Genomic DNA, 12,305 nt, shown 5'->3' on the forward strand with positions numbered 1-12,305 from the left:
TCTGTGGCTGTTCTTTACACTGATTCTTAGTGTGATCACCTGACTCCCAAACCTAACAGACTGTCCCAAGTATTTCTTCAACTTAAAGAATTCCAATTAGAAATAATTTCCCAGTGGCAGTCTTTTTCCAACCCCTCAGGGCATCTGCAGGTGCCAAATAGAATTCCTACTCTAGGAGTATGTTAAAAGAAGCTAAGTTTCTTTTTATTGGGATGATTGAATACTGCTACCACTTGGAAGGTAGGAGGCTGGGGGAGATGCCCTACCAAGGGTCTGCCAATGAATGAGAGGCTCTCAAATTCTGCCCGGGCACTCACACAGGCACATGGGTCTTTGTGGAATGAAGAGGTGGAAGAAATCAGACAACCGCAAATTCACATCAGACACAGAACCCACAGCACAAATGCCGTACGTCCTCATACTCCTGCCTGTCAAGTCCATCTTTACCCCTCTCTGTTAAGTGGAGAATGGCTGGCAATTTTTGCAAACCTAAAGACTTTCTGAACCATTCATTCTTTTGAGGCATATCTGTTGATGACAGAAGAATAAGCCATGATCACCACAAAGGAACGGCTGGCAGGGGCAGTTGGCCTTGCAGCCCAGTAGTGACTCTCACAATGATGCCGTCATGATTCTCCACTTCTGCTCTTTTGCAGACATCACTGGGCAGGGAGGGGAATCTACTTGATGTCAAGAGAACCATTTTTCTTAAAGCCAGAAGACCTGCCTTGGTCTAGAAAGATCAATTCAGACAGGCCAAGCACACAGGAAGAAGACATGGGGAGCCAAGGCAGCACAAGAGAACAGAAGGTAGACACCTCCGGTGGTGCCAGGGGGTGAGGGAGGGCCCATCCCCACACTGGACGCCTTCCCAGGACTGAGGGAGGCACAGACGTACGTGTGCTCTCGGGGTACTAGACACAGCCGAGGTGAGCTGCAGCCCTGGGATCCCTGAAAGAGTTTGTGGCAAGCCCACAAAACTCATTGTGAAAGCAGCAGAGGCTGTGTGGGGGTGTCTCTCTCCTTTTCAGACACAGTATCTCTAGAGGAAGACAGTAGTGAGTTGATAAACACAATGAATGACGAGAGTGGAGGAAGTCTGTAAAGTCATTCCTCAGGATGGAAGGGGGAAGGACTTTGGGGGGCTTTGGGGTTCCTTCCCAGGCTTGTTTATCACCTTCACATGCAGAGAAACTCCTTGCTTAGTTAGTGTTCTGGGTGCTCCCACCTAGCCAGCTCCTCCCCACACATGGAAGTGTTTTGCTTGGTGTGGTGGCATGCAGAGATGATGGGAGATGGCCACCCTGTGAACGCAGGGTCAGAATATTTGGCTTCTTTCCAGGTAAGCAGGGAAGAATTAAACCTTACTTGAGGGTTCACTGTCGCCTGAAGGGGCACTCCCTCTCTTGCCTGCCTGGGGCTGTACATGTCACTAGCTGGGGAAGTGTTGGCAGAGGAGATGCAGGGATTAGAAGGGAGAAGAGCAGTAGAAGGTTCTGAGCTGGTGGCTTGCTGTGGCTGCACTAACCCAGCCTTGGGATAGAGGCAGGTGCAGGTGGCTGCATGCAGGGGTGGGGGTGGGAGGAGAGCTTTCAACACCAACCAGATCCCTCCTCTAAAGAAGGCAGTGCTTGGGGTCCGTTGTCCGTTACTGTGTGGCGCCATCTTGTGCTCATTTCTGTCCTTTGTTCATGGCTGTAGGGTCTTGGGCCAGTCGGGCTAGAATTTGTGCTGTGAGGATGGCAAGGTCCTTGTTCTCTCTCTCCTTCTAGGCTATTTCTGATCTTTCTCACCATCTCACTGTCATAGAACTGCCTCCTTTCCTGCCTTTCCTCACCTTCCCTTCTCAGTCCCGGCCCAAAGGCAGGTGACCCAAGAGCGTACATCCTTTAGTGGCGAGAACTGCAACTCAGGAAGAAAGTACCAGGGACAGCTCCCACGTGCAAAGTACTCATTTCCTCTAACTGGCAAATCCCCTTAGAATTCCCGCTGGAGAGATTTTATCCCTTCTCTTACTTCTGCTGACGCCGGGGCCTGCTCACCTAACATCCAGGATATCTGCTTGGTGGCTAGCTCCTTTCTGACTCACAAGGTCTTTAGAATTCTCCATCATGTTCTCCTGACCAACATTTGCCATTCTTCAGTCCACAGGACTGCCCATCTCTTTGCTTTCTATTTCTGGTGGATTCCATCTCTACCAAAGTCCAGCTGAAGTTGTAGAAGTATTGATGATGCTGAAAATAATGTTCAGTAGAGGAAATTCCACATTAGAAGACCAAATTGGAGGCCAATATGTTGCTTGGTTCAAGTGCATACATAGTTAGGAAGTTTCAGCCAGGAGTTAGCTGCCCTGCTGACCGTCACATCAGCCCATTGCACCCGGATGCATGTGTCTGCCTTGCAGAATCCATTTAACAACCATTGTTGACTCTAGAGGAGAAACACAATCTGCACTGTGAGCATGGGGATGCAGGGCAATTGCTCTGGATTATTCCATCCCAGGCATCATTCTGATGAAGTCAAGGACACTTTTCACAGAAACTGGAGGCCTTCTGTGTACTCAACCCTGCTTTTTCAACAAGAATCAGAGCTGCAACTTGAAGTCCCCATTTCCTTTTGTGAAGTAACATTCTCTCTCTCTCTCTCTCTCTCTCTCTCTCTCTCTCTCTCTCTCACACACACACACACACACACACACACACACACACACACACGAGAGAGAGAGAGAGAGAGAGAGAGAGAGAGAGAGAGAGAGAGAATGTATATATATATATATATATACACACATGCATACACACAAACTTGCTAAACAATAATTTCAGTTGCATGGATTTTGTGACATGGATTTGTGAGTTAGTACTTTTAGAAACGATGGTAAATGTGTAACATAAAAGTTACCATCTTCACTTCTAGCATTCTTTTCATCTTGCATAACTGAAATTCTATACCAGGTGCACCTGCCCCTCCCTCCCTCCCTCCCTCCCTCCCTCCCTGCCACTGTTCTGCTCTGTCTATATGGCTGCAGCTATTGTGGGCGCCTCATGTAAGTGGGGTTACCAGCTTGTCCTTTGTCACTGGCTTGCTTTACCCAGCATACTGTCCCCAAGGTCCAGTCATGTGTTGGAATTTCATTCCTTTGTAAAGCTAACTATCAAACCCCCACGTGTTGTATGAATGGCCATTTGTTTTTCTCCTGCCCTGTGGCCGTCACTGTCGTGTACAAGAATGTAAAGACATTCCTTCAAGAACCTCATTGCTTAGCCAGGAGAGGTGGGTGTAAAACATCTGTAATCCCAGCACTTGGGAAGTCAGGGAGCACAATCAGGAGTTCAAGGCCAGCCTGGGCCACTTGAGCCAATGTCTCAAAGGGAGAAAAAAGGGCCCTTGATTCCTGTAACTTATGCTTTTTTAAATTGAATGAAGAAATGGGTTGAGAAGAATTACATTTCATACTGTCACATAGTTTGTGTTTTTGTATTCTTCATCTGTTTTCTGCTTTTATGATAAAACACCACAAACTAGGTGATTTATAAGGAAAAGAAATTTATATCACATAGTGAGAAAGAGGTCCCAAACCAAGACACCGTCATCTGCTGAGGCACCGCACGGCAAAGAGCACCATCTGATGAGGACCAGGAAGACTGATAGCTCAGATCTCTCTTCCTTTTACTATAAAGTCACTAGCCCCATTGTAGAGCCCTGCCCACATGACTTCATCCAATTCTAGTTACTTCTCAAAGCCTTCCCCCCACACACTTCCAAACACTATCAGTATGTGCATCTGGAGGTTTAAGTTTGTAACACACAAATGTTGAGGGATGCATTCAAATCATTGCAGATGTGAATGGTGATTTCACCAGGGAGTGTCTCCCACCCAAGAGTTTCTGGAGCTGTTGTTCAGCAAGTAGCATGTGAGTGCTTAGAGAATCCACACTAAATAGATAAGAATAACAGGCCAGTCAGCTCCATTTCAATGACTGCAACACTGATCAAGAGGATCATGCAAAACTAAAATCACTATTCCCATCTCCTTTCTCATAGGCTTGAAGTCCCAAACCACCTTTCTGCAGGCCAGGAAGACACATGGCCTTAGAGGAAAGTCTAAAATGTCCAGCCCCAGTCTGTTCCACCACTGTGTGCCCACTGGCAAAGACCTACAACTAACATCTGTGGTTCTGTTTCAAAATCAGAATGGTGGCAGAGGGTGACAAGTTGTTAAAATGATTTCATAAACAACTTGATCAAAGGAATGATCTGTGAATATGCCTTAGAGAAGTGAGAGCCAGCCATGTGGACAGATAGGAGCCTTCTTGCCAGAAACAGCCTCTCTTTCATGCCCTACATTGTCTGCAGGCATGTGGGAGCCATACTCCTCATCATTTGGCATTCCAACAGCTAAGCAGCTCCACTCTCTGCTCAAAGATGATTGGGGAACCAAAGTGTCAGCAGTCTACCCTCCTGCCAGGAGAAAAGGGAATCTGGTTCAGAGACCAAAGCAAAACTTATTCATCTCCTCTTTCAAGACCCTGAGACGCATTCCCCCACAGCCCCCCAGACACAGGGTCCTCCCGCATTAAAGAGCAGCAGAAATTAAATGCACATCCCTTACTGGAGCACTAGCAGGGGAGTGGGGTGAAGGTGACAGGTTCTGAAGAGTGAATACACACCTTTGTGCTCTTGCCTTCTTAAAATTCATTCTCTCACCTGCCAGTCTGGAGAATTGCTTATTTACATAACTAGCTGCCTAAAATGGAATATTGGATAATGGTACATGGCGGCTCACTCAATTTGAGCCCATCCTCGGGATGTGAGCGTGATCCAGAAGGCCTCCGACAGCATGGCATGCCCCACACTGGCCTGCCGCCATGCTCCGTGTGGTGTGAGCCTGTCAGCACTTGGGAGCTAAGCAGATGTCAGGCCTGGATGGGGCCTGGATGGGAGACTCTCAAAAGCAGGAGAATGGGGAGGGGACCTGATTCCATGGTGGCAGGATGTCTGCAGGGCACAGAGAGCCTGTCTTTCCTGGGCTTCACAGTGGTGGCCTTGTTTTGCCCAAGGTGCTGTGTCAGAGAGGACCACATGTAGGGCCTGAGACGTGAGGGAATCAGAGGATCCGTGGGGACAGTCGGCCTGGGAGGTAATCAGTCTGCTCTTATCCATCCCGGGCACTGTGCCAGCCTTGCGCCCTGTCGGTCCTTTCCACCACACAAATCTCCCTCCCATCAAAACGGGAATCACGCTGCTTGCTTACAGGAGCAGTATAAATAAGTGATAAAAGGAAGTGTTCTGATAGCGATAATCGGGTGTAGCTCCTCCGGTGGACCAGATGTATCAAAGAAGGCATGTGTGTTCCTGTGTTTTTCAGCGTTCCAGTTCCTGTAGTCAGTTTAGAGAAAATTCCTAACCTAGTGAAGGCAGATGGTGCCAATGTCAAAATGACCTCCACAACCACCACCGCAGCTGCTTCCTCCTCCGCTGCCATCTCCAACCCACCTCTAGTTAAGTCCACCTTGATGTCCAAGTCAGTACCACCTTCACCAGAGAAGATCTTAAATGGCAAGGGGACTCTGTCAGCCACCATAGACAAGAAGCACCAAAATGGCACCAAAACCAGCAACAAGCCTTACCGGAGACTCTCAGGTACGTGTCACTGTGATGAGACTAAAACTGGGCCCCCTGTGACCAGTGCTACATTTGTGTAGTTAGACATTTTAAGGGTGACATGGGGGGCATCTGGACCTGCCTCCTAAAGCGCCGTGGAGGGAGGCCTGGTGCTCTCAGTCCCCAGTGCAGATAAGGTCCCTGGCCAGGTTTCGAATTTGGCTGAAGTTATCCTAGAAGTCCAGGAAGCAGGAGGCTCTGTCTCAGCCAACAGTCGTAGACCCTGAGGGTCTCGTCAGCCTAGTGGCCCGCCCAGTACAGACTCACCAGATGGACACAACTGCCCCTGAAGCTTCACTGCTGCGAGGCTGCACTGTCTGTGGGATATCTCATAGCCCATGACATGGTGGGTACGACAGCCCAGCCAGACGGCGCTGCACAGGGAACTTTTGCCTCTGCTCTTTGGCCTCCTGGCTTCCTGGGTTGATTCTGCAGTTGGGGCTGCAGCTGCCCTCTCCCCAATAGTCAGGCTGGAATTCCCATTGGGAACTCAGAGACCAACACAGCAGGTGGGGGTGTTGGGAGGTCTCGGGTCACTACTCAGCCACTCAGAGGTGGTGATTGCCATGTGAAAGGATGAAGTTTGCTTTGGATCTGTTACAGAACTAAATCTGGCATGTTCTGCTTTTCCAAATGACTGGAAGAAGCTATGCACTTCATAGCTTTGTACTCACCATGGGCTGTCTCTAATGGTAGCTAGGAGAAACAAGATACAGAGAAAACCACCCTGGAGGATGTGTCTTCTGGTGCAAGCTTTTTTAAAATTAGAAAAAAAAATCTGGTTTTGAAGCACCCAAAAACGTGTGAATAGTTTTTAATTGAATTTTCTATCTTATATATGTTTTTAAAAATTATGTTTTAAAAGTACCTGGGCCTACCCCCAAACATTCAGAAGCAACTCTACACCTCCCTGCATGTTCTGTTTGCTCATAATCAAGATAAAGGAAAAGTTTTGTAGGGCTTCACAGTATGGACTGTGTCCCCCATCCCCCATTGCTAGCTCTCTTCCCAAATGGAATGTGCCAGTTAACTGTGCAGAGGTGAGTGGCCACATCCCAGTGTGTGCGTGTGTTGGCCTGTGCAGTGTCTAGAGGCTGTGGGTCCTTTATTGCTGCAATAACACTGCCTTGGCATCTTCCAGCCTGTGCCCCTATCTGAAGTGGAGGGCATTTTGTTTAGTGGGTTGTCGTGTCTCAATGGGTCCTTTGCTGGTTTCTACCTCTCACAAACATTCAACAGCCAACTCCTATCCTTAGCCAAAACTTTGTTCAGTTCCAATATGAGGTGCTGTGTGGGTCTGGGCACAGGCCTGATTCTGACAGACCAAGTGAAAGTCTTCCACAGCAGGAGCGAGCCTGGCACCTGGCTCCTGCTCACTCACTGCTGGACAGAGCTCTCTGTGTAGAGAAGGAGGGAGGCATTTTGATGGCTGGATGGGGAGGGGAGAACCGTTTGTGAACAGCATCACACCCCTTCCTGACCCCCAGACCTCTGAAAACAGAGCATTCATTTGTTATGCTCCAAGTTTACGCCAGCAAATGCAGACAGTTTCTGGCTAAGGAACTCTCTTCAGTTTGCATCCATCAAGGCCCTCACAGACACCTCACTTTTCTAGAGACCTGACACCTTCTTAATCACCCCCTCTCTACCAGAGATCTGCTGCTTACCACCCTTCACACCCAGAGAGCTGTGGCATTCCTGCTCTGCAGGACTCAGGTGTTCTCTGGGGCCTTCCAGAAACTGCACAGATTTTCTCCTAAAGCCGGAGGGTCCTGGAAAGAATGCCACACATACCCACATTTTGCAGGTGTGGTAAGCATTTTTGTAACCCCCAAAGAGATGAAGGATCGCAAGAGGCATCAAAATAACAGTTAGCAGTAACTTCCATGGAAGCCATCAACAGTCCATACAGAAAGGGGGATGTGGGGGAAAAGCACTTCCTCCCCACAGCCATCCTTCATCCCTCAGGCCAGTGTGTCCTCTCCTGTGTGCAGCTTCTGGGCCAGGGCTAAAGGCAGAGCAAGCCAAGCCGTGAGATTGGCAGCAGACCTGCTTTCCTTGTGCCTTCAAGTTCGGCGCCACAGAGGCACACTGCCACACTTTTTCCTGCCCTGTCTGTGGCCCTGCCAGAACATTCCTGGTTCAGGGAAATGACTGTGCTGATCTATGGGGCTGTGTGTAAGGCCTTCACCAAGGGCTCTGTGGAGCATGTGAGAGGCCATATTAACATCTCAGTGAACAAGCTCCTATTAAATGGATAAGCCGTGAAGGCGGAGGAAGAAGGCACCATGGATTCTCCAGATGAGGGAAGGAAGGGCCCATCTTTATGTTTCTCTCTGCTCTTCAGCCAGTGAGCCCAAAGTGCCAAGGACCTGAGGGACTATTTTAAGTAAAGCATTTGCAAACGGCACGGTCCTCCCGTCTGCCACCGGCTCCCACCCTGGTCCCTGTGCTGTCCCTCACTGGACTCAGAACGTCTGGGTTCATAGTGGAGCACCATTTCCCCTGAGTGGTTCTTGAAGCATTTTAGCAGCTGGTTGGGGGGGTGGGGGGGACAAAACAGATTGCCTGACAATGTCTCACTTGTTGGTGCAAATGTGCATTTTTTAAAAATGTAGTCTTAATGCCAAATCCTATTTAGTCTCCTTTTTTCTTATATTTTTTGTTTGTTTCTCAAACCAGAGAGAGAATTTGACCCAAATAAACACTGTGGAGTGTTGGATCCCGAGACACAGAAACCTTGCACAAGATCCCTCACCTGCAAGGTATTTCTCCTTCCATAAAAAATACTTCCTGCTCTTGCTGGGGCCTTTGTCGAAATGTTTGCATGCCACACTCTGCACACGGCAGGGTGTGGAACCTCGACATGACCTCCAGCTGTTCTTTGTAAGGGAAATGCTTTCTTCTCTGTCCACGGTAGCATAGTGCCTGCCTCAAGCTGGCTGGCTTTTTAAGGGGAAGAAGGAAAAAAAGAAAAAGAAAAGAAAGAAAGAAAAGAAAAAAAAAAAAAAAAACCACCCTAGGCTTCCCGTGTTACTTGGAAGGCCAGACAGTAAATTGTATTTATAGGCACTCACAGGCGGTTCTAAAGCCTGCTACGTTTTAATGTATGCAGGAACGGCGGCGGCGGCGGCAGCGCCCAGAAAGGCAGCCCCGGAGGGGAGGATGCGATGCTGCGCCCTGATCTAGCCCCTGGGGTGGCCAGGGGACAGGCGGACCCCAGGCTTCCGCCACTGGGTAGCCTCAAGCCCCAGATCTCCTCCTGTCCTTCTAGTGCCTCTTGGGATCCAGGCTGTGGCCCTGTTTGCCTGGGCCGACTGGAGCCTCCCACCCGCACCTGGATTGACTCTAGCTTGCCCTCGCGGGTGTCTTTCATCTGAGGTTGTCCTGGGTTCTGCGCAGAAGCTGTCATCTCATGCCATTTGTCTGGAGGAAGCCTTAGCTTCTTAACACCTGGAGTGTAGGGCATGGTTGCGTTCGAGCGGTCTCTACCTCTTCCCAGCCACAGAACAGGAGCTGTTGCCTTGAAGTTGACTTTTTCAAGCACCTTTAATTGCCTATGGTTGCAATTTCGGAAATGCAGGCCGTGGGGAAGCAGGTGTAGGTGCTGATCAAAGAGGCTGTGCTTCTCATCTCTCTTCTCCATAGACACACTCGCTGAGCCATCGCAGAGCAGTCCCAGGCCGAAAAAAGCAATTTGACCTCCTGTTGGCGGAACACAAAGCCAAGTCGCGGGAGAAAGAAGTGAAAGAGCACCTCCTGACTTCCGCTAGGGAAGTACTTCCAAACCCGCCCGGACCGGTGCCTGAAGCTCCGCAAGGATCCTCCGGGAGCGCGGTAGCAGAGCCGAAAGTACCATCTCCACCAAAATCCAGGCCTCCCAACGCTGTGCTTCCCAGGTAAGTTGGCATGGGCGTCGAAGCAGCCCCAGCCCCCAGTCAAGGCACTCTCCCGTGCTGGGGGCCGTGTGTGTGGCCAGACCTGCTTTAATGAGACCTTTTAGTCCAACCTCCCAAGGCTCTGTGAAGTTTAAATAAGATCTTGTGCCTAAGGGGCTGCCTGCCACACAGCACTCAACAGATTTTCTTGCCATCAGCTTTCCTAGCAGACCTTTCATCAGACAGTGTGTGTTTTTACAGAGCAGGAGTGAGCTGGAAATAAACGCTGGGAGACTGGCACTTCAACCACCCAGCAGCTTCCTGTCTGCCTGGGTTTTTATGTTGTTTGAAGACTCCTGGGGCAGAAGAGGGAAGCCAGGGTATAGAAGTCGTTAGAACACAACCTACAAGTTCCCGGGACCACTCTTGCCCACTTGCCACAGTTGCTTATGACTTATTTTCCCAACTCCCCCGTGGTCAGGATGAAGGATGTCTGAGGTGTTGGGGGTGAGCCACCTGCTTCAGGTTTTATTTGGTTGCACTGAATGAAAAGGAAAGAACAGGAAACAGAATTACAAACCATTTGAATTAAAAGCAGTTTAAGATCTGTGAATGCTTGTTTTGATTGGCAGGTAACTGGACCAAAACTAACTACATGCATTCAACAGTGTTTACAGAGGACTCTCTCCAGAAGCAAAGTGTGTCAGGCAAGGGGAGAGGGGGAAATGCAACCGGACCCTGCTTTCCAAAAATGTAGAGTTCAGAAAACAAGAGAAGACTCAAATGTTCAGTCTTGGTATAAAAAAGAAGTAATACTATTCTATTCAGCAAGAAGTACAAATAGTGGTATTACCTGGTTGTTTTTGTTGTTTTGTTTTGTTTTTTGTTTTATTTAATGCATGAATATGTCTCAAAGGGTCATTGTTCAACCAACAAGTAAGCTTTGAGAGAACATCGTTAGAAAAGAGCTGGGAGTTGGCTTTTAAAGCAAAAATCTATTTGGGCCAGGTCAAAGGTGGTGGCGTGCACCTTTAGTCCCAGTATGCAGGAGGCAAAGGCAGGCTGATCTCTGTGAGTTCAAGGGCAGCCTGGTCTACAGGGTGAGTTCCAGGACAGTCAGGGCTGCACAGAGAACCCAGTTTCAAAGCCAAACAATGACAACAAAACAGTGAACACCTGTTTGGTGGCAGTTGTTTCTGATTTTCTACCTGGTGCAGTCTGAAGGAAAGTGGACCTAGCCTCACTCTGAGGTATGGCCAAGTCCAGCCCCAGGCATTCGGGAGCTCCTAAATGACCTACCACCACTTCTCCACTCCATCACTGTAGACATTGACAGTGCTGCAACCCCCTTCTTTGCAAGACCGTTTATAATTATTTCTCACTATGATGCCAAGAATTGGTCAAAGGTGTTACGCTTGTTTTAGAGTTAAGCCAAAATCCTGGGCTTCAACTGTATAAGCAGTAGCTCCCCATTCTCCAAGATCCATGTAGATGCTTGAGACTGCAGATGAAACCAAACCCTGTATATTCTATGTTTTTTCCTATACATGTATGCCCATGATAAAATTTAATTTATAAATTGGACACAGTAACTAAAAATAAAATAAAACAATTACAAAAATATATTGTAATAAAATCATCAGCATTACTAATCTTGCACTTTGAGACCATGATTAAATAAAGCAAGAGTTAGTTGAATTCATATACAGCCATACTGTTGCAGTTGGTCTGAAAATGGCTACTAACTAACTAATGGGGGCAGCGTATAAAGCATGGATACATTAACAATGGATGACTTACATCCTGGAGGGGACAGAATAGGACCACCCAAGGTTTCCCCATTACTCAGAACTACATGTGCTAGGAACTTATGAACTGTTTGCATACAATTTTCTGTTTAGTATTTTCAGACCTCATTTGACCATGAGTGGCTGAGACTGACAAAGTGAAATCATTGGTAAAGGCAGACTATGTAGAGCTACTTTCAAATCCCTTGTAGCTACTGAACATTTTTTCCCCATTACAACTCCTCCTTCCACAATACCTGATCCTGGCAGACTGGCCTCTACCTAAAACCACATGTATCAGAGCCGTTATCCCCCAGAGGGATCGTGGTGGAATCTCCCATATTCCCCAAGCAAAACCAGTTTGATAGCTCATTTTGAGGCATGAGAAAGGGTCTCATGCAGCCCAGGCTGACCTCAAAATCTCTACAGAGATAAGGCTGACCATGAGTTCCTTATCATCTTGCCTCTGCCTTCTAAGTGCTGATCACATTCATGTCCTGTGAAGTCTGACTTAGATGATTCTATCATTAAACATTTCTTCAACAATTTTGAGCTCACAGAGGCTCTGCTTTATCAGTGGTTGTCTGAGTTAACAGAGAAGTAGCGCAGGCAGGGAAGCCTGATGGTCTTCTCAGTTCTGTCCTTTGTGCGGTGAGTTTTAGGAGAATGTCCACTTATAGGAAACACTAGGTGTTTTCTTTGGGAAGCAGGAGGCCTGGATAAGCTTCATTTTGAAATGAATGTCTTATAAACAAAAGAAACGAAGCATCATGACAAATATTAGTAAGGGAATCATTCTTTAGCACAGTGCTGGACCCTTCCAAAGTAAATGAATGGCAACAAAATCCCGAGGTTAAATGAAATTCTGTGCAGTCAGGTTGAAAAGGCATGATCAGAATTTAACATCAAAATCACACAAAACTTCCAAGAACACACATTTACTCCTAGTAATGATATATGTAATAAATATTCCAACAGT

At 47.9% G+C, this 12,305-nt stretch overlaps 1 protein-coding gene across 13 annotated transcripts in view; it reads left to right on the plus strand.

Annotated features, from left to right (window-relative positions):
• Atxn7l1 (ataxin 7 like 1) overlaps window positions 1-12,305 on the plus strand; it is a 227,567-nt gene that overhangs the window by 190,269 nt on the left and 24,993 nt on the right. For all 13 annotated transcript variants that reach the window (XM_036205546.1, XM_036205553.1, XM_036205554.1 and 10 more), the window contains 3 exons: window positions 5,366-5,640; window positions 8,344-8,426; window positions 9,310-9,560. In XM_036205546.1, coding sequence (XP_036061439.1) covers window positions 5,366-5,640; window positions 8,344-8,426; window positions 9,310-9,560 — 609 coding nt within the window. The remainder of the gene's footprint in view (window positions 1-5,365; window positions 5,641-8,343; window positions 8,427-9,309; window positions 9,561-12,305) is intronic.

The sequence above is a fragment of the Onychomys torridus genome, chromosome 14 (assembly GCF_903995425.1).
Source record: "Onychomys torridus chromosome 14, mOncTor1.1, whole genome shotgun sequence".
NCBI classification, from domain to species: Eukaryota; Metazoa; Chordata; class Mammalia; order Rodentia; family Cricetidae; genus Onychomys; species Onychomys torridus.